Source organism: Aethalodelphis obliquidens, unplaced genomic scaffold, assembly GCF_003676395.1.
Source record: "Aethalodelphis obliquidens isolate GAN/ISIS:26980383/991018 unplaced genomic scaffold, ASM367639v1 scaffold82, whole genome shotgun sequence".
NCBI classification, from domain to species: Eukaryota; Metazoa; Chordata; class Mammalia; order Artiodactyla; family Delphinidae; genus Aethalodelphis; species Aethalodelphis obliquidens.
In genome coordinates this window covers 5,009,352-5,027,798 of record NW_020838026.1, presented here as the reverse complement: position 1 = coordinate 5,027,798, position 18,447 = coordinate 5,009,352, and the positions used below count along the sequence as shown (strand labels likewise).

Below are 18,447 nucleotides of genomic sequence, written 5' to 3'. Positions count from 1 at the left end.
CACCTCCTCCTACAGCCCCAGGGCGATCATGCATGTTTGCAGGGGGTGTTCAGTGAGGGTCACCGGCTCACTGAATGAATGAATGAATCTCGTGTGCCACGGTTTCCAGCGTGCTTTCACACGTGTGGTGTCACCCAGATACTTTTCGAACTTGGGTTCAAGAAGTAAAACCACAAAACATCCAGGAAATGGAGAACAGACTCCCACCTAAGTTGATCGCTGCAAATAGCTGCAAAATGATGAGGTTTTTAAACAAAATATCTGCTGGGTTTTTAAAGATGTATTACTTCTGACTCTTGGCCATTAAACCTCAGAATGCACTGCAAAGAGCTCTGTTTTCGTTTTCAAGGTTAGTAATCGTGAAAGCTGGGAAGCCAGGGCTGGGAGGATCCAGCCCATCGTGCGGTGTGCGCCCAGGCTCTAGGGGCTGGAGTCGCTGGCCGATTTCTCCTGGTTGAAGAGGGATTTGCTCCGCCAGCAGTTTCCGGGCCAGTCCCGCCCATGCTGGGCCAGCCTCTGGGTCTCCCGTGTCCATGGGCCCTGGCCTCTCTCTCTGCTGTTTCTACACCAGGCTCCAGGTGGGTGGCCCGTGGGCTGAGGCCAGGCGCCAGCTGCTTCTTCCTGGGCCTCTGAACTGTCCGGGGACCACAAGGCAGGAAGGAGGCCGGAGCTGCCCTTTCCAAGCCCAGTGGGGGTATTTGGCCTGAGACAGGTGGCTGGGAGAAGAGGGGTCATGGTCACGGAAAGCCAGGCTGGTGACCCCGATTCCATGCTCAGGCCACTGCGCTCAGGGGTCCCCTGTCCCCCCAGCCCCGGTGCCTCCCCTCCGCCTCTTCCCACGCTCCTGTGTGGAGAAGGCAGGTCACAAGCAAGAGAAACGCCCTGATCTGAGCACCGGAACCGTCTCTGCCTCGGTGTGAAAAGAACCAAAAGTGAAGGTACTTAAAAAGTTCTTCAGGCACGGCTTCTGGGGAAAGAGAGTGAGGGGTTCCCCACCAGGACCCCACAGAGCCCAGAGCCATCTAAGACCTCTTCCTCTCCAAGCCACAAGCGCCAATCTGGTGCAGCCGCTATGGAATCTAGACACTGCGTTGGGTCTTAGCTCCCAGCAGAGGCTGTGTGACTCTGGGCGTGTTATTTAAGCTCTCTCCTAGCTCCCGCCTTTGTAAGATGAAGACGATGCCCTCCTCGCAGGAGTGAATGAAATGAAGCCACATGGCAGCACGATGCTGGTGTGGCAGGCACAGGGCCCTGGTGGTCCTCCTGCCTCGTCCTTAATGCTTGAAGCTCTCCTGCCCCCCCCCAACTCCCACCCCCACCCCTAGACAGAGGATAACAGAGCTACCACTTAGAAGAGCTCCCATCAGCCACGCACTGTGCACACACCTTTCATTTCATCATCGCAGCAACCCTCTTTGCGGCACTATTATTGTCCCCATTTTACAGATAAAGTAACTGAGGCTGACAGAGAAGTCACTTCCCCGGAAGTCCCTCAGCTCAAGGTAAAGTAGGAAGCTGGGCAATCTGGTGCCTAACTCGTCATTACCTGGTTTCCTCTTCTGTCGTGTTTTAGTTGTTTATTTCTGCCGTCACATCTGACCACAGACTTACTGGTTTAAAATGCCATTGGTCGGCTCACGGTTCTGAAGGTCAGAAGTCCAGACGCCACATGATCACGTTCTCCACCCAGAGTCTCACGAGGCCAAAACCCAGGTGTCAGCAGCTGCATGGCATCTGGTGCTCAGGCCCTCCTCCGGCTCCTGTGTTAGTGGCAGAATCTCGTTCTTTGCGGCTGTAGGACTGAGGTCCTCGTTCCCCTGCTGGCTGTCAATGAGGGGCTGCTCTTGGCTCCTGAGGGCCACCCACATTCCTCGCCACAATGCTCCTCTGTCTTGAAAGCCAGCAAAGGAAACACCTGTCTCGTCAAATTCCTCTCATGCCTCCAGTGTCCTGCTTCAGGAAAAGCCCAGTCTTTTTAAGGGCTTCTCTGACTAGGTCTGGCTCACCCCCAAACGATCTGCCTTGCTTAGAGTCAACTGGGCTAGCACAAAACCCAGACACGGGAGTGAGAACCCCATCCCCACGTCCGGGGATGTACAGGGAGTGTATGGGGGCAGGAATCATGGGGGCCTCTCAGAATGCTTCCTACTCTCGGGACTTCCCTGGTGGTCCAGTGGTTAAGAATTCGCCCTTCAATGCAGGGGACACAGGTTCAATCCCTGGTCGGGGAACTAAGATCCCACCTGCCACTGGGCAACTAAGCCCACTCACTCTAGAGCCCACACACGGCAACTAGAGAGAAGCCCGAGCACCACAACGAAGAGCGTGCGTGCCGTAACTAAGACCCAATGGAGCCAAATAAATAAATAAATAAATAAATAAATAAAAGATGTAGGTAAGATTTAGAAAAACAAAAAACAAAAGAATTCTTCCTACTCTCATGTGCCCTCTCTGTTCCAAGTACATACTCTACTGGTAAGACCTTTTATACTTCCTGCTCACCCTGAGGGTCTTTGAGGACATTGGAGCAACTTATTCATCAACCAGTTTGGAGTCTTTTCATATCTAACAAGCAGTACAGCCGTATAGACTCATATAGAACAGTAGACAAGTGTCTCAGTCTGAGAACTGGGTATATTCCCTCCATAACTCTTCCTCCAATCTCACACCAAATCCCAAATCTCAGGGAACTCAGACTTTGATCCAGTGTATCTAAGAGAGAAAGGAGGAAATTGCTAAGGGTGCCTGCTATGCCCATTTCACAGTAGGGGAACTGAGTCTGAGACAAGACTCCCAGGCCAGTGCTGTCTTCAGGAAGCCCTGCTGGCCCCCGAGTTCAGTTTCTATCAAACTGCTGCGTCCATGACTTTCTAAAATACCCCCATGACACAGAGTTTTCTTCACTGGGGACGTGAGAGGAGTTCTGGGAATTCTTAATGCAGAGGTGCATTTAAATGGGTGTCAGGTTCACTCATGCATTATCTAAAATACAACTGCCTCTGACTGTGCCTCTTTTGATTCTTTCTCCACTTGTGTTTTTATATCAAAGAGATTCAAGCACTTTGCTGGACTTGAAGCTCTGTCTTTCCCAAGAGCTTTCATCGTGTCTCAGCACAGCTTTCCATTCAGGGACGCGGGAGAGAATGAAAGATGAAGATGAAGATGTGGGCTTGCTGAGACTGAATGGGATTTGCTCAAGTCAGGCCTCTTCCTGGCTCTGCAGAGAGCAGTGCCCACACGCAGCTGGCCACGGCCAGGCCAACACTTTCTCCCTGCCTCTGTCTCCACAGACCCCTGGGTTTAAAGCAGCAATGCTAGGATACAAACTATACAAGGCCTGGGTCTGCATTCATCGTACTGCTTTCTCACCAGCTCTTAGCACGCGAGTTGAACTATTAATAGTTCGTCAATTAGTGTTTGCTCAGTGGATGTATAAATTAATAGAATGGATCTTGGAAACCTGATGAAAGAATCTTCATTGTCTGTGAAAACCCTTTGACTTGCTGGGCCACAGCACTGGAAACCAAGGTTTCTAGGGTGGGCAATTTGCTTACGCTTAGAAGGAATCCAGGTAGTCAAGGGACCCTGCCTGATACCTGCCCTGCAGATTGCACACTGCAGATTTAAATACTTGCCTTAGAGGCTCCCGGCCTCTGTCTTCTTTAAAATGGTGTTATTGGGAAATTGCATTAAATTTCAATTCAAGGAGAGTTTGTAACTATTCACATTTATACTTATACTTATGTTTATTTTCATATATTCTTTCCCTGGGTCCCCGTAATGGCCTCCAGGACTGGAGAGGTGGAGAATGTTATCCGAGGTTTATAACAGATCAGACTGAAGCAAAGAAAGTTAAGACTTTTACTTTGGATCACAGAGCGGGTGTGTTGGAAGCTGAGCTAGAATCCAGATCTCACCCTGGGTTGAATGAGTAAGAACTCCCGCAGAGGATTCGAGCTCACGTGGAGAACAGGTGCCAATATCAGATCAGAAGCCAACCTCTTTTCCTGTCTGCTGGACACAAAACGTTTTCAGATCTGGGCTGAGGTGTCCCAGAAAGGCTTTTTCTGTTTCCATCACAGAACAAGGCCTTCTCCTGCAAGCACGTATGAAAGTATGCTGAGAAGTGAAGAAGGAAGCGGAACAGAAAATCAGAAAGCTCCTTTCCTGAAAGAGCTGAGGGCAGCTGCTGTGTTTTCCAGGCGCCCTAGCCAGTGACTCATTCTTGCCAGTCACGGGCAGCACTCCTCACGGACCCCCATCTGCGTTCCAGCAGCTGAGGTCCCCAGGAGCACCCAGAGCCTCAGGATCGGCAGCCTTTCTCCCCATTTCTGGGCACTCTCTGGTCGAGTGTTCAGTACACGGTCTCCTGGCTAAGGGGCGGAGCAAAATCGTGCTTGGCATTCTGCAAAGCGGCAGCAAGTATGCCCTCCTAGCTCCAGTTACCTTTGCAACTACCGTGCGAGGGAGACAAGGAGCAGGTGGCCTCTGCAGAATGGGAATGGCCAGTGGACGTCTGAGACGAGCAGCACTTCCTACGACCCTTCAATATGATATTTTAAAGGTTACCCTGGAATTGCTGCAGCCATTTAGGCAGCAGAGGAAATGTCTGCCTCTCTGTGATGGGTGGGATCTCCCTCACTCAGTCAATCAGGCAGTTGGCTCGTGGTTTATAGAACATTCCTCTAGGTTGTGCTATCAGGGACACAGTTTCCTGGGCAGGGGCGTAACTGTGAAGTCAAGAACTTGCTTAAAAGGTGAAGAAGGGCTGAATGATAGTATCCCCAGGATCAGAAGCTCCTAGAACCTTCTGGAAGGAGCAGCTCACCAGTCTCAGTCTGCTCCTTGGAACCTCAAGGTCTGCAGGCCACTGGGTGTTGGGGGCTGTGAACCCCCTGGGCTGGAGTCAGACAGACCTAGATCCCAAACCTAAGTCAGCCACTTACCACCTGAGCTTCATTTTCCTCGTCTGAAAATGGAGTGATGATAACAGTACTGGTGTAAGAGCTCTGTTGTGAGGATTAAATGAGCCCATATGATATTAGTGTCTTAGCGAGGTGCCTGGGCAGACACTGAAGCTATTGCTGTTGCAATCTCACGGTCCTGCCCAGCCTCTTCAGGGTCGTGGGAGCATTTTAAATGACTGTGGGCACAATATCAGAAAAACAGTAGACTGAGTACTACAGGATCCTGGGTGTTTAAAGTGCAGCATATACTCCAGAAATATCTTATAGCCCTTTTGAAAACCTTGGGGCATTAACATCCCGCCCATCTCAATTTCTTAGAGGGCAGGGAATTACTGTACCAGAATTTTCAATGGTGGGTCCACACAGCAATTTTTCATGTTCGTAAGCGTTCAAACGGCCACAGACCTTCAGCTCAGACCGTAGGAGTGACCGCAAGGTGAATCAGACACGTGTTGCCTTTTCCTTTCTGTCTGCTGCTAAGATCTCAGATAAAAAGACAGAAGACAGGGAGGGATAAAGGAAACAGCATAGACTTTGGGCCTGACCAGCGAGAACCCAGATATCAGCTCTTCCACCTGAATGTCACTTATCCTCTTTGGGACTCATTTCTTATTTATTCATCCATTTATTCAATAGTAATTTTTGAGTACATAGTTTGTGCCAGGCTCTGCTGTGGGTACTTGGGATGTATCAGGGAACAAAACAGACCCCAAATTGAGACGGGTGGTGGGGGCCTTACATTCTAAAGGAGGAAGAGAGACTGTTGGAAATAAGCCTGATGCCTGAGCAAACAGTGCAGTGTTTCTATAACGGAGATTACAATCTCTCACTCCCACCGGTTGTTGTGGCGATAACAAGTGACTGTCCATGTATCAGGCATGGAATACAGTAGCCATTTAATAAAGTGTTGCAATTACTATTTTTTAAATTGCTCCCAGATTTCTTTAAACCCTTCAGACACTAAATGTGGAGTTTGCACCTGGAATGTGTTCGTTTATTCATTCAACAAACAACTATTGAGCTTCTATTATATGCTAGAACCTGTACTAGGCACCAGGGATATAAGTGAATAATATAAGAAAACATGGTCCCTGCCTTGAGCATCTCCCAGGCTGCTGCTGGTCCACATCTATTGGTCCATTGTACACTAGAGGAGAGGCCTTTGAGGGCACAAAGGCAGAGTGACCTTGAAGTTCAGGGTTTCTGAATCAGAATGGTCCACCTCACTGATGATTTTTTTTTTATTGACATATAGTTGATTTACAATGTTGTGTTAATTTCTTCTGTACATCAAAGTGACTCAGTTATACATATATATATATTCTTTTTCATATTCTTTTCCATTATGGTTTATCATAGGATATTGAAGATAGTTCCCTGTGCTGTACAGTAGCACCTTGTTCTTTATCCATTCTGCATATGATAGTTTGCATCTACTAACCCCAAACTCCCATTCCTTCCCTCCCCCCAACCCCTGCTCCCCGTTGGCAACCACAAATCTGTTCTCTATATTTTGAGTCTGTTTTTGTTTGGTAGATATGTTCATTTGTATTGTATTTTAGATTCCACATACAAGTGATACCATATGGTATTTGTCTTTCTCTTTCTGACTTACTCCCCTTAGTATGATAATCTCTAGGTCCAACCATGTTGCTGCAGATGACATTATTTCATTCTTTTTGATGGTTGAGTAGTATTCCATTGTATATATAGACCACATCTTCTTTATTCATTCATTTGTTGACAGACATTTAGGTTGCTTCCATGTCCTGGCTATTGTAAATAGTGCTGCAATGAACATTGGGGGTACATGTATCTTTTCGAATTAGAGTTTTCTGCAGATATATGCCCAGGAGTGGGATTGCTGGGTCATCTGGTAGCTCTAGTTTTAGTTTTTTGAGGAACCTCCACACTGTTCTCCACAGTGGCTGCACCAACTTACATTCCCACCAACAGTGTAGGAGGGTTCCCTTTCCTCCACACCCTCTCCAGCATTTGTTATTCGTAGACTTTTTAATGATGGCCGTTCTGACTGCTGTGAGGTGGTACCTCATAGTTTGATTTGCATTTCTCTAATAATTAACTGATGTCGAGCATCTTTTCTTGTGCCTATTGGCCTTCTGATGATGTCTTCTTTAATTCAGCATACCCCAGCTATGGCTGGCGATTCTAGGAATGCCATGAACCAGGATATGGAGATTGGGGTCACTCCCAGGGACCCTAAGAAGGTTCCCAAGCAGGCCCGCGATTATATCCCCATTGCCACCGACCGCACGCGCCTGCTGGCGGAGGGCAAGAAGCCCCGGCAGCGCTACATGGAGAAGAGTGGCAAGTGCAACGTCCACCACGGCAACGTCCAGGAGACCTACCGCTACCTGAGCGACCTCTTCACCACCCTGGTGGACCTCAAGTGGCGCTTCAACCTGCTCGTCTTCACCATGGTCTACACCGTCACCTGGCTGTTCTTCGGGTTCATCTGGTGGCTCATTGCTTATATCCGGGGCGACCTGGATCACATCGGGGACCGGGAGTGGATCCCCTGTGTCGAAAACCTCAGTGGCTTCGTGTCTGCCTTCCTGTTCTCCATAGAGACCGAGACCACCATCGGGTACGGCTTCCGGGTGATCACGGAGAAGTGTCCGGAGGGCATCATCCTCCTTCTGGTCCAGGCCATCCTCGGCTCCATCGTCAACGCCTTCATGGTGGGGTGCATGTTCGTCAAGATCAGCCAGCCCAAGAAGAGAGCCGAGACCCTCATGTTCTCCAGCAACGCCGTCATCTCCCTGCGGGACGAGAAGCTCTGCCTCATGTTCAGGGTGGGCGACCTTCGCAACTCGCACATCGTGGAGGCCTCCATCCGCGCCAAGCTCATCAAGTCCCGGCAGACCAAGGAGGGGGAGTTCATCCCGCTGAACCAGACAGACATCAACGTGGGCTTCGACACGGGGGACGACCGCCTCTTCCTGGTGTCCCCGCTCATCATCTCTCACGAGATCAACGAGAAGAGCCCTTTCTGGGAGATGTCGCGGGCCCAGCTGAATCAGGAGGAGTTTGAAATCGTGGTCATCCTGGAAGGGATGGTGGAGGCAACAGGTGAGCCGCTTTCTCCTCCTCGGCCCCTCCCCTCAGGCCACTGCCAGGACTCCAGAAGGTGGAGACTCCAGATGGCAGCTGAACCGCCCGACCCCTGCATGGTGATCTGGGGGGTACCGTTCCTCAAGATGGAGGGATGAGAGCAGCTAAGGTGTACGGAACCCGCCCAACGTCTGCGCCCATTCTAGACTCTAAACTCGCAGTAGCTCAGCGAGTGAGATAGTTTTCCTTCAGTTGTAGATATGGAAACAGAGACACAGGCAAATTATTTACCCAGGAGCAAGGGCTCCTAAGTCATGGGGCCAGGATGCAGGTCAAAGCCAGGTGACCCAAAGCCAGCACTGGTTTCCAACAGGCTACACCTAACTGCTATCGTGGAGGTGGTGTCACCCAAAGAGACTTCTGTGAGCGAATAACTTTGGGAAACTCCCGGTTAAACAAAGGTCAACCGGCTTCTTACTGTAGGACTTGGCATTGTCTTTTTACGTGCGAATCACCTCCTGGGGAGAGGACAGGGTGCGGCATTTCCCAAACCCAAGGTTCCCAAAGTCACAGAATCCTCTTTTGGGAGAGACACCTATGGGCCCCTGTGGGCGCCTGTGGAGCAGGCTGCCCCTCGTCTTCCCTGTGGAAAGGGCTCCATGAACACGAGGTGTGCAGAAAACAGTGCATCGCGCGCACACGTGTCCGGCCAGCCCCTCCCTGCCCAGCGACTGACTCACGGGCAGCCGAGCGCTTCCCAAGGCCGAGCTCCGTGTGGGGCTCGGGGAGCCCAAGGCCTGGGGGACCCCTGGCCCCGCTGTATTCCCTGGGCCGAGGAGCCCCCGTTAACCTTGCACCCACCTCTGCTTCCTCCCCTTCTCCTGCCCCCCTTCCCTCCACTCACGAAGGGGTCTGCGCCACAGGTCTGACCCTAAGGATGACTTGCAGAAATCTCCCCGGGCTCGGGATATGTATAGTTTCCTACTCCGGCAACAGCACTGGAGGGCTGGCCTTAAGCTCCTGTTACAGATGTGGTGGCAGCTCTCTGCAGACAGGAAGGGCTCATGCTCAGGTCTGTGACTACAGCTTGTCTGCTACTCCACACTCTCCCCCAAAACGCTGGGGGCCTGGCACAAAGGTGGCCCAACAAGCCTTCCTGGCCTCCTGAGAAGCTGGGTGCCGGGTGGGAGACTCGGACCGGGCAGCCACAGACCCTCCCGATCGGAGCCAGCGGAACCGGCTGGGGTGCGAACTGGCTCCAGAGGCCTGGACGGAGGGGGCTGCTCGGCCATCTGCCGGGGGCCGAGCCTCGCCACATGGCATATGGTGGCAGCCGAGGGAGCCCATGGGGTTAGGACAGCTGGGATGCAGGGAGCCTCCTCCCACAGGGCCAGGGGCTCGCGGGTCACCCTGACCTTGGTGCCGGGCTCGGATCAGAACGTGGGCTGAGATTCTGGGAAAAGAGCTCCACTTGGAGGCCACAAAGGAGGGGTCAGGTCAGAGACGCGGGGACAAACAGGAAAGCGGTGCCTAAGCACGGCCCCTCACGCCCCAGCCCCGCCCTCACTGCCACCTGCTGGCCTCTCCCTCACGATGCCTCAAAGTCAGGTCCTGAGGTTGGCCTGCCCCGTCTGGCTGACCTCCTCTGCCCGCATGACCTGGGTAACCCTGGGTCTGCGGGGAGACAAGAGAAGGAGACCACCCACCCACGCTGGCTCTGGTCTCAGCATCTCTAAGAGCTTGGTTGCCACGCCTAGGGAGCCAAGGACGGGCTGTGATTCGGGCCGAGGTCCGACCAGCGCGGCTCTGTGCAGCCTGTCTGTGAGTCTGGGCAGATTGCTCAACTTGTCAGCAAGAAGAGGCTAATAAACTTCACAGGCTCACTGGGGGTTAAGTGATGAAATGGAGTAGCATGTGGGAAGCGCAGTGCCTGCCACCCAGAGGGGTTTCTGTCCTTTCCAAGTGCATTGGAACATGGATGCCAGATACACAAGTAGGTTTCCAGCCATGGGGCAGCCCCCTCCCAAGCGATGGGACAGAAGTAGGGCAGAAAGACCCCAAGAGGGTTGGCCCAAAGCTTCCATGGAGGTCCTGTCCTGCTGTCTTCCCTGAGGCCCCAGAGACACCTGGCCCGTGTCTAGGCTGGTCAGTGCCCAGCTTGGGTCTCTGCACCTCTGCTGAGCTGGGGGGCTTGTCCAAGGACCGAGGGGAGAGGCCTGGTGCAGGCAGCACCCTGAGAGCAGAGAACAGGCTGCGAGCCGCAGCTTGTGGGGTACACTGGCGTTGCCCAGCACCAGAGCACCGAGTGGGGAGCAGCCTCTGCCCTGGGTCTGGTGTGTATGAGACTCCTGCCAGAGAACGTCCAAAGTGGGGGGCTGGAGCAGGTGTCTCCTTCAGTCCCTGAAGAGCACAAGCTAGGACCTTCCTTGGCCGAAAGATTAAATATCAGAGAGCTGCTTCCCCATGACCCTGAGCTCAAAGGCGTCCTCATCCATAAACAAAGCTGCCCTCTCTGGAGAGAAACAGCACCTAAAAATAACACAGGCATGCCAGGGCTGAGCGGACAGGGAATGGAGACATCGGAGCCTGCTCCAATCAAGGAGACATGCTGTGAGCTTGTGTGTGTGTGTGTACACACATGTAGGCTTCTGCCCATGTGTATCCACCCAAAACAACCCCTGGGTGCTCTAAGTGCCTGTCAGTTTCTCTGGGTTCAGCCATGCTGAATTTATCTTTGTTCAAACCTTTTTCCTGCCTCTTTTCTTGTCTCACTCTTCTAGAACTTAACTCATTTTCAGGAACCACGTCCATTTCTGAATTATCCACTCCAATCTCTAGGAACCAACTCCAAAATCTTGCACTGTTAATTTCTAATTGTCTGCCTCCATCACCCCTCGAGCTCCTTCAGGGCAAGGACCGTGTCTTATTCAGCGTTCTATCTGCCTCATGCTTAGCACAAAGCAGACGTTCAACAAGTGCCTGATGAATGATTGGATGGATGGAGGGATGGAGGGATGCTGGAGGGATGGATGGAGGGATGGATGGATGATAGGGTGGAGGGATGGATGGATGGAGGGATGGATGGATGATAGGGTGGAGGGATGGATGGATGGATGGATGACTGATTGGTGGGTGATGGGATGGACAGGTGAATAGATGGATGGATAGATGGGTGGATGATGGACGGATAGCTGTGGCCACTCCTAACACACGTGCCTTCTGTTCACCCAGGCATGACTTGCCAAGCACGGAGCTCATACATGGATACGGAGGTGCTCTGGGGCCACCGATTCACTCCAGTCCTCACCCTGGAAAAGGGCTTCTATGAGGTGGACTACAACACCTTCCACGACACCTATGAAACAAACACGCCCAGCTGCTGTGCCAAGGAGCTGGCAGAAATGAAGCGGGAAGGCCGGCTCCTGCAGTTCCTCCCCAGTCCCCCACTGCCAGCAGGCTGTGCTGGAGCAGAGCTGGACGCAGAGGCTGAGCAGGATGGAGAGGAAGAGCCTGAGGGTCCGAGTGGGTCCCGGGAGACCAGAGGCTCGGTGTGAGGACGGTACTCTCCCCGCGACCTCCGCTCACTAGCTCCTCATGAGCACAGATGCTGCAAGGCTGGGGGTGGAGGGGTGAACCAGCTGAGTGTGCTGGGGGTCAGCCAGGAGCCGTTAGGCTCTGTGGGGAGGAGCAGTAACCCAGTCCTGGCACCTCCCAGCTCTTGCCTGTGTCCCCGTGGCCATGCTGCTTCTTCTCCCCTGGCCTCTGTCACACTGGCTAAGGGCCAGGCCAGGAGGGGTTGCCCCACAGTGAAACACACAGGTGGCCTCTGTCCTCACACCCCTCTCTCTGCCAACTGGCCCAGATCACCTTTCTCTTTGGGTTTCACACACCCACTGGCAGAACCCCTCCAGGGATGACACCTAGAGAGGGCTGTCACCCCCTTCCCCTCATTCTGATCACCCTGGGGCTTGTGGATTCGGGGCGGGGAGATTCTGCCTGCCCGGAAGCTCAAAACCCGGGTCCTCGGGGGAGCTCACAGACTTCGGGGTTAAGGTTGATCCAAGTCTTGCAGCAGTTCCTTGCAAATCTGTGACCAGTGACCCCTTAGTGAGCTACAGAGTGCAAGGCCCTTGTGGATGATCCCTGCATTACCTGTGAAGTGTGTGTCCTCCCCTGCTGTGTTCTGTGTGTCTAACGTAGCCTACAGATCACTGCTTTCCTCTGGGTGACATTTAGTCGGGGCCCTGGGCTGCAGAGCACCTCGGGCAGGTGCAGCGTCATCGTCGGTCACTTCCTGGCCTTCCCAGCCACACCGTGCCTGCACCTCCCACCAAAGAGAGAACCCCAGCGGCTGGATCTTTGCTGGGACTGTCGGCTCAAGAATCTCAAAGGACTTCTGAGCTTCACTGTGGTTTAACTCACAATCTCAGAAATCCCACGGTGCGATCCAGGGAGAATGCTGAGGTCAGAGGACAGGAAGAGCCAGTCGGTGTGAAACAGGGAGGGGGAGGAAAGAAACACAGAGAAAGGCGGGCAACTCGAATTTTACAATCAGCAGCAGCAGCAATTTTCGCTGAGATTGCTGACTTCAATCTCTGTTACCAGGCGATGTATGGACGTGAAGCAATGGGAGAGGTGCCCGCAGAGGCGGCGGCACCTTTGAACCCAGGCTGGCCAGCCTCAGCTGGTGCCTAGGCCTGGGCCCTGGGCCTCCCTCCGGCAGGCAGGAGTCTAACACGGCGGCTGGGCCTGGAGAGCAGAGATGATGGCCAGGGGAGGGGGGTGGCGTCACCCTCACCTTGCAGACACGGAGAATCAGGGAGGGGGTCAACGTTAAGGGAGAGTTGAGTGGACAATGGCATGGGACTTCCCTGGCAGTCCATTGGTTAGGACTTGACACTTTCACTGCCAAGGTCCCGGGTTCAATCCCTGGTCAGGGAACTGAGATCCCATAAGCCGTGTGGCACAGCTAAAAAAAAAAAAAAAAAAAAAGACAATGGCAGAGGTTTTTCCTTTCCAGTCTAGAGGCGCAGGAAGAGGATGGACAGACGGTGCAGCTGTCACAGCGACGGGGCACGTCTGGCATGGGTGGAGGCCGACAAGTTTCTCATTAGCTGACCTAGACCTGGAGAGAGCTGTCAGATGTTCTGGCCACAGAACTAGGGAGGCCTCACCACCACTGCACAGCTCTCAGCTGGCCTTTGAAAATGGAAGCATCTTCCTGCCCCAGACATGAATGGCTTCCCTAGGACTGAGAGCAGGAAGCTACGGCAGAACCAAGGGGACTGGGTTTGGATCTCAGGCCCAGTTCCCCTGGGGCTGGGTTTTCCAGGTCCTGGGGCTGCAGAGAAGAGAAGCAGGCATCCACACTTGGGGGGAGGGGCACCCTGGTGCTTGGGCCCGGGGGCTGGACCTGGACAGGTGGGCGCCGGAAATCAGTGAGCAGTGGGCACCCGACAGAGGCGCGGTGCTGCGTCCTGGCTCCTGGCATCCTTCTGCGGTGAAGCAGGGCTTGGAGGGAACGGGGAATGAGCTGGAATGCTGCCCTCTGGGGGAAAGGGAACAGGCAGGCTGGCGCACCCCAGTGGGGCACTGCTCACAGTCAGGAATCTAAGGCAGGGAGCCTGTTACCAAGACCGGATGCCCCGGGGCTGGAGGAGCTACAGCTGGAACTGCCAGACCGGAGGGCCGGTCCTCAGCTCAGGCCCGCCAGGTCCAAGGCTTGCACTTCAGGACTGTTTCCTCGCCCCTCCCACCCCCAGCAGATCTAAATGCTGCTTTTGTCAAAACCGATCAGTGCCTGCAGGCTTAGAGCCCTCGGTGAGGCAGCTAAGCAAGGACGGGGCAACCATGGGAGAAGCTAGCCTTGCAGCTGGACTGGGTCCTGGGCCTGTTTCACACCTGCCTCCTTAGCATCCCCAGTGGCCACATGAGCCACTCTCCTGTTCCCTAGCTCCGCAGTGGCCTCCAGGAACCTGGGCCACAGCACGTCCGTCAGCCAACTATAGACGCTGTGGAGGCCACAGAAGAGGAAGAGAAGAGCACAATCCTATTCCAAAGCCCTCTGATGGGCCAGAGCTCACTCTGCTGGGATGAAGCAGGTAGTAAGCCCAGTGTACACATTAGCTGCTCTGTCTCAAGAAAATTCAAACGCAAGACGACTGCCCTTTTTATCCCAAGGCAAGCCTTTCTTGATGACCAATTGATCTAACTAAAGTTTTGAAACATTCTCCAAATCATTTTCTGGAAGTTCTTGTATAAACATGGACTCACTCAATGTAAAGTCTGACGAAGGTCAGAACCTCCGTGGAGATCACTTTAAAAACATTGCATCGGCCCACAAGCCACCTGTGGGTCCCAGCCCTTAGCTGCACGGCTCTGAGATCACCCATCGCCTCTGATGGGCCACAGAGAGGTGAGCCAGGCTGTAAGGGGGGGCTTCCCACAGGCCTCAGCATCTCCTAAATCCCAAAGAATGTTCTCATGGGTCAGACCCTAAAAGCCTTGGGAGCTAACTTCCTGCCTCAGCTTCCATGTCCTTCCTATCTGGAGCCGTTCCCTGTAAGGGAGAAGCCCCCAGGAGCTCAGAAGAAGGTAAGTCCCCCCTAGTCATCCTCTCGCCATCAGTCTGACACCTGCTAGGTCTCCACAGCCTTGCCCAAAGGCCCCTGGTCCTGGGCCAGGTTGAATGGGGTTTGCCCGTGACTCTCCCCTCCAGGTGCCACCCTTGCTGTGCAGTCAGCCCACTTTCTGTCATTTCCTCATGCTGCTTGAGGCCCTGGCCGGAGCAGCTGGCCTTGACGGAGGGGAAGGAGCCCTTGTCCGTCTGCGGGAGCCCTCCTGCTTGTGATCGGTAACAGCCGGCACCTTCTGCAACATGCTGGTCCCACGCCTGCCTTCCAGCATGCCTCAGCCCTGTGTCTCCCGCGAGCTGAGAGCCACAGAAACTCGAAGTTTTTGTACGGAAGTTGCCAGAAACTAAAACGAACCCCCCCACACCAAAAGTTGCCTGTTGTTGTCTAAGAATATGCCCTGAACACATCTCTGCGCAAACACCATTTACTGTGCACCTACTACGTGCCCAGCGATGGGTTAGGCCCTTGCCCGGAAGATGCCACTGATTTCTCAAAACACTGCAGAGAAGCTCTTGGGAACCCCTTGCTACCAAAGCGATAACTGAGGTTCAGCAAGGTTAGTTCGTTTGCTCAAGGCCACAAGTAATCAGAGGAGGCAGGGCCTCTGGGTCCAACAGAGTCTCCCAAACAAACACAGATGTGCCGTCATCCTACATAACGCCCGCCCCCAGGGCAGCTCCTGAGCTCGCTGCAGAGGTAAGGCCGCCCACCTCTTCCGGCGGCCCCTGTGCCCTGCTGTGGACTGTCAGCTTCCAGCCCCCAGCAATGTTCTCCTGTGGCAGGATAATTGGGAAACACCTCTTTTCTGATCCTGAGAGAATTAATGAGCTGTGAAAAGAGATTAGATGGGTAGTCATCGCTTTGAGGAAGAAGCCACTTATTCTGCTCAACTTGGTTTTTGCTAATGACATCCTCTTAAACTCCTGTGTCAAATCCCTTCTGCCCAGTGTAGGATGCGTCAGTCTTCTTATTAAAAAGAACACCATTACACAGCTAAAAAAAAATCATCCAATAAAGTGGATTTGATCTTAACAGAACTTTTTCTCGTTTTAAGTAGATGGCTGTTGGTTTCCCATTCGAATTCACTGCCAGTTTAAGCAAACTTGTCCTTCTTGTTTTCACCAGTCTAAAAACACAGTATCAGTATCTAAACTAGAGTGGAGGTGGATTCTGGGTGAGTACCTGGAGGTGGAGAGCTGGACCAGGGGCCAGGGCTCAGCCTCAGGCCAAGGGCAGGGTGAGGGCACCATCACCCAGAGGATGTGAGCGATGTGTTTCTCCTGTGCATTCATTCCCTCCCCCAGGTCATTCTCACACACTCTTTCACGTTAAATATCCAGAATCTGGGACTTCCTCGGTTGTCCAGTGGTTAAGAATTTACGCTTCCACTGCAGGGGGTGTAGGTTCTATCTACCCCTGGTTGGGGAACTAAGATCCTGCATGCCACATGAACCAAAAATAATAATAATAATAATAAATATTCAGAATCTACACTACCTAAATAATGAGGGTCTCAAAAATAAACTCAAAATGGATTAAAGACCTAAATGTAAGGCCAGACACTATAAAACTCTTAGAGGAAAACACAGGCAGAACCCTCTATGACATAAATCACAGCAAGATCCTTTTTGACCCACCTCCTAGAGAAATGGAAATAAAAACAAAAATAAACAAATGGGAACCTAATGAAACTTAAAAGCTTTTGCACAGCAAAGGAAACCATAAACAAGACGAAAAGACAACCCTCAGAATGGGGGAAATATTTGCTAATGAAGCAACTGACAAAGGATTAATCTCCAAAATTTACAAGCAGCTCGTGCAGCTCAATAACAAAAAAACAAACAACCCAATCCAAAAGTGGGCAGAAGACCTAAATAGACATTTCTCCAAAGAAGATATACAGACTGCCAACAAACACATGAAAGAATGGTCAACATCATTAATCATTAGAGAAACGCAAATCAAAACTACAATGAGGTATCACCTCACACAGGGCAGAATGGCCATCATCAAAAAATCTAGAAACAATAAATGCTGGAGAGGGTGTGGAGAAAAGGGAACACTCTTGCACTGCTGGTGGGAATGTAAATTGATACAGCCACTATGGAGAGCAGTATGGAGGTTCCTTAAAAAACTAAAAATAGAACTACCATACGACCCAGCAATCCCACTACTGGTCATATACCCTGAGAAAACCATAATTCAAAAACAGTCATGTACCACAATGTTCATTGCCGCTCTATTTACAATAGCCCGGAGATGGAAACAACCTAAGTGCCCATCATTGGATGAATGGATAAAGAAGATGTGGCACATATATACAATGGAATATTACTCAGCCATAAAAAGAAACGAAATTGACTTATTTGTAGTGAGGTGGATGGACCTAGAGACTGTCATACAGAGTGAAGTAAGTCAGAAAGAGAAAAACAAATACCGTATGCTAACACATATATATGGAATCTAAAAAAAAAGGTTCTGAAAAACCTAGGGGTGGGACAGGAATAAAGACGCAGACGTAGAGAATGGACTTGAGGAAACACGGAGGAGGAAGGGTAAGCTGGGACGAAGTGAGAGAGTTGGCATTGACATATATACACTACCAAATGTAAAATAGATAGCTAGTGGGAAGCAGCAGCACAGGGAGATCAGCTCGGTGCTTTGTGACCACCTAGAGGGGTGGGATAGGGAGGGTGGGAGGGAGACACAAGAGAGAGGAGATATGGGGATATATGTATATGTATAGCTGATTCACTTTGTTATAAAGCAGAAACTAACACACCATCGTAAAGCAATTATACTCCAATAAAGATGTTAAGGGCTTCCCTGGTGGCGCAGTGGTTGAGAGTCCACCTGCCGATGCAGGGGACACGGGTTCATACCCCGGTCCTGGAGGATCCCACGTGCCGTGGAGCGACTGGGCCCGTAAGCCATGGCTACTGAGCCTGCGCGTCCGGAGCCTGTGCTCCGCAACGGGAGAGGCCACAACAGTGAGAGGCACGCGGACCGCAAAAGAAAAAAAAAAAAAAAAAGATGTTAAAATAATAATAATAATAATGAGTGTCTAAAAGCACCCAGTGCAGCGAGCCCCTGCACTGGTGTCTGCATTCATCACATTAATTAGCAAAAGGATTGATTTTACTGAAGAATGGGGGAGGGGCAGAGGAGGCTGGGGTGTGTCATGGGCACAGGACTTCAGGATTTTCAAGTGAAGGCCAATCTCTCTGCTGAGATTATCATTAGAGGATTTACAATTGGCTTCCCTTCTGCTCAGTCCACCCGATGGGAATTGAACAGTTCAGATCTACGAAATAGGTTAAGGAAATGTCCCTCACTTAAACCATTCTGAAAGGATAAAACAGCTCTCCAGGGCTTTGATTTAGGATGGGACGCGGTATTCTCAGTTGTGGAGGAAATGCAGCACTGATGTGTGGGAGCATCTTCCTTGTCTGGCTCTGTGGCCCACCCATGTGCCCAGGCATGGCTTAGGCTGGTCCAGCTGCTACGACAAAAATACCACAGACTGGGTGGCTTACACAACAAACATCTATTTCTCACAGTTTGGTAGGCTGGGAAGTCCAAGATCAAAGTTCCGGCAGATTTGGTGTCGATGAGAGCCTGCTTCCTGGTTCATACACGGCTGTCTTCTCACTGTATCTTCTCACAGTGGAAGGGGTGAGGGAGCTCTCCAGGGTCTCTTTTACAAGGGCACAGATGCCATTTGTGAGGGCTCCACCCTCATCACCTAGGCAGCTACAAAGACCCCACTT

General features: G+C 52.0%; 1 protein-coding gene across 1 annotated transcript; it reads left to right on the top strand.

Moving 5' to 3' along the window:
- The first annotated feature begins 7,000 nt into the window (after window positions 1-7,000).
- KCNJ5 (potassium inwardly rectifying channel subfamily J member 5) lies at window positions 7,001-11,596 on the top strand. Its single transcript, XM_027092928.1, has 2 exons — window positions 7,001-8,060; window positions 11,274-11,596. Exons 1-2 carry the CDS (start codon window positions 7,091-7,093, stop codon window positions 11,594-11,596), a joined length of 1,293 nt encoding a protein of 430 aa, XP_026948729.1. The 5' UTR covers window positions 7,001-7,090.
- Window positions 11,597-18,447: the final 6,851 nt, after the last annotated feature.

Bases quoted from the DNA above. Each gene is read 5' to 3' on its own strand.
- KCNJ5 (XM_027092928.1), top strand. From the start codon at position 7,091: ATGATGTCTTCTTTAATTCAGCATACCCCAGCTATGGCTGGCGATTCT. The intron at 8,061-11,273 runs GTGAGCCGCTTT...CTGTTCACCCAG, and splicing joins AGGGATGGTGGAGGCAACAG to GCATGACTTGCCAAGCACGG.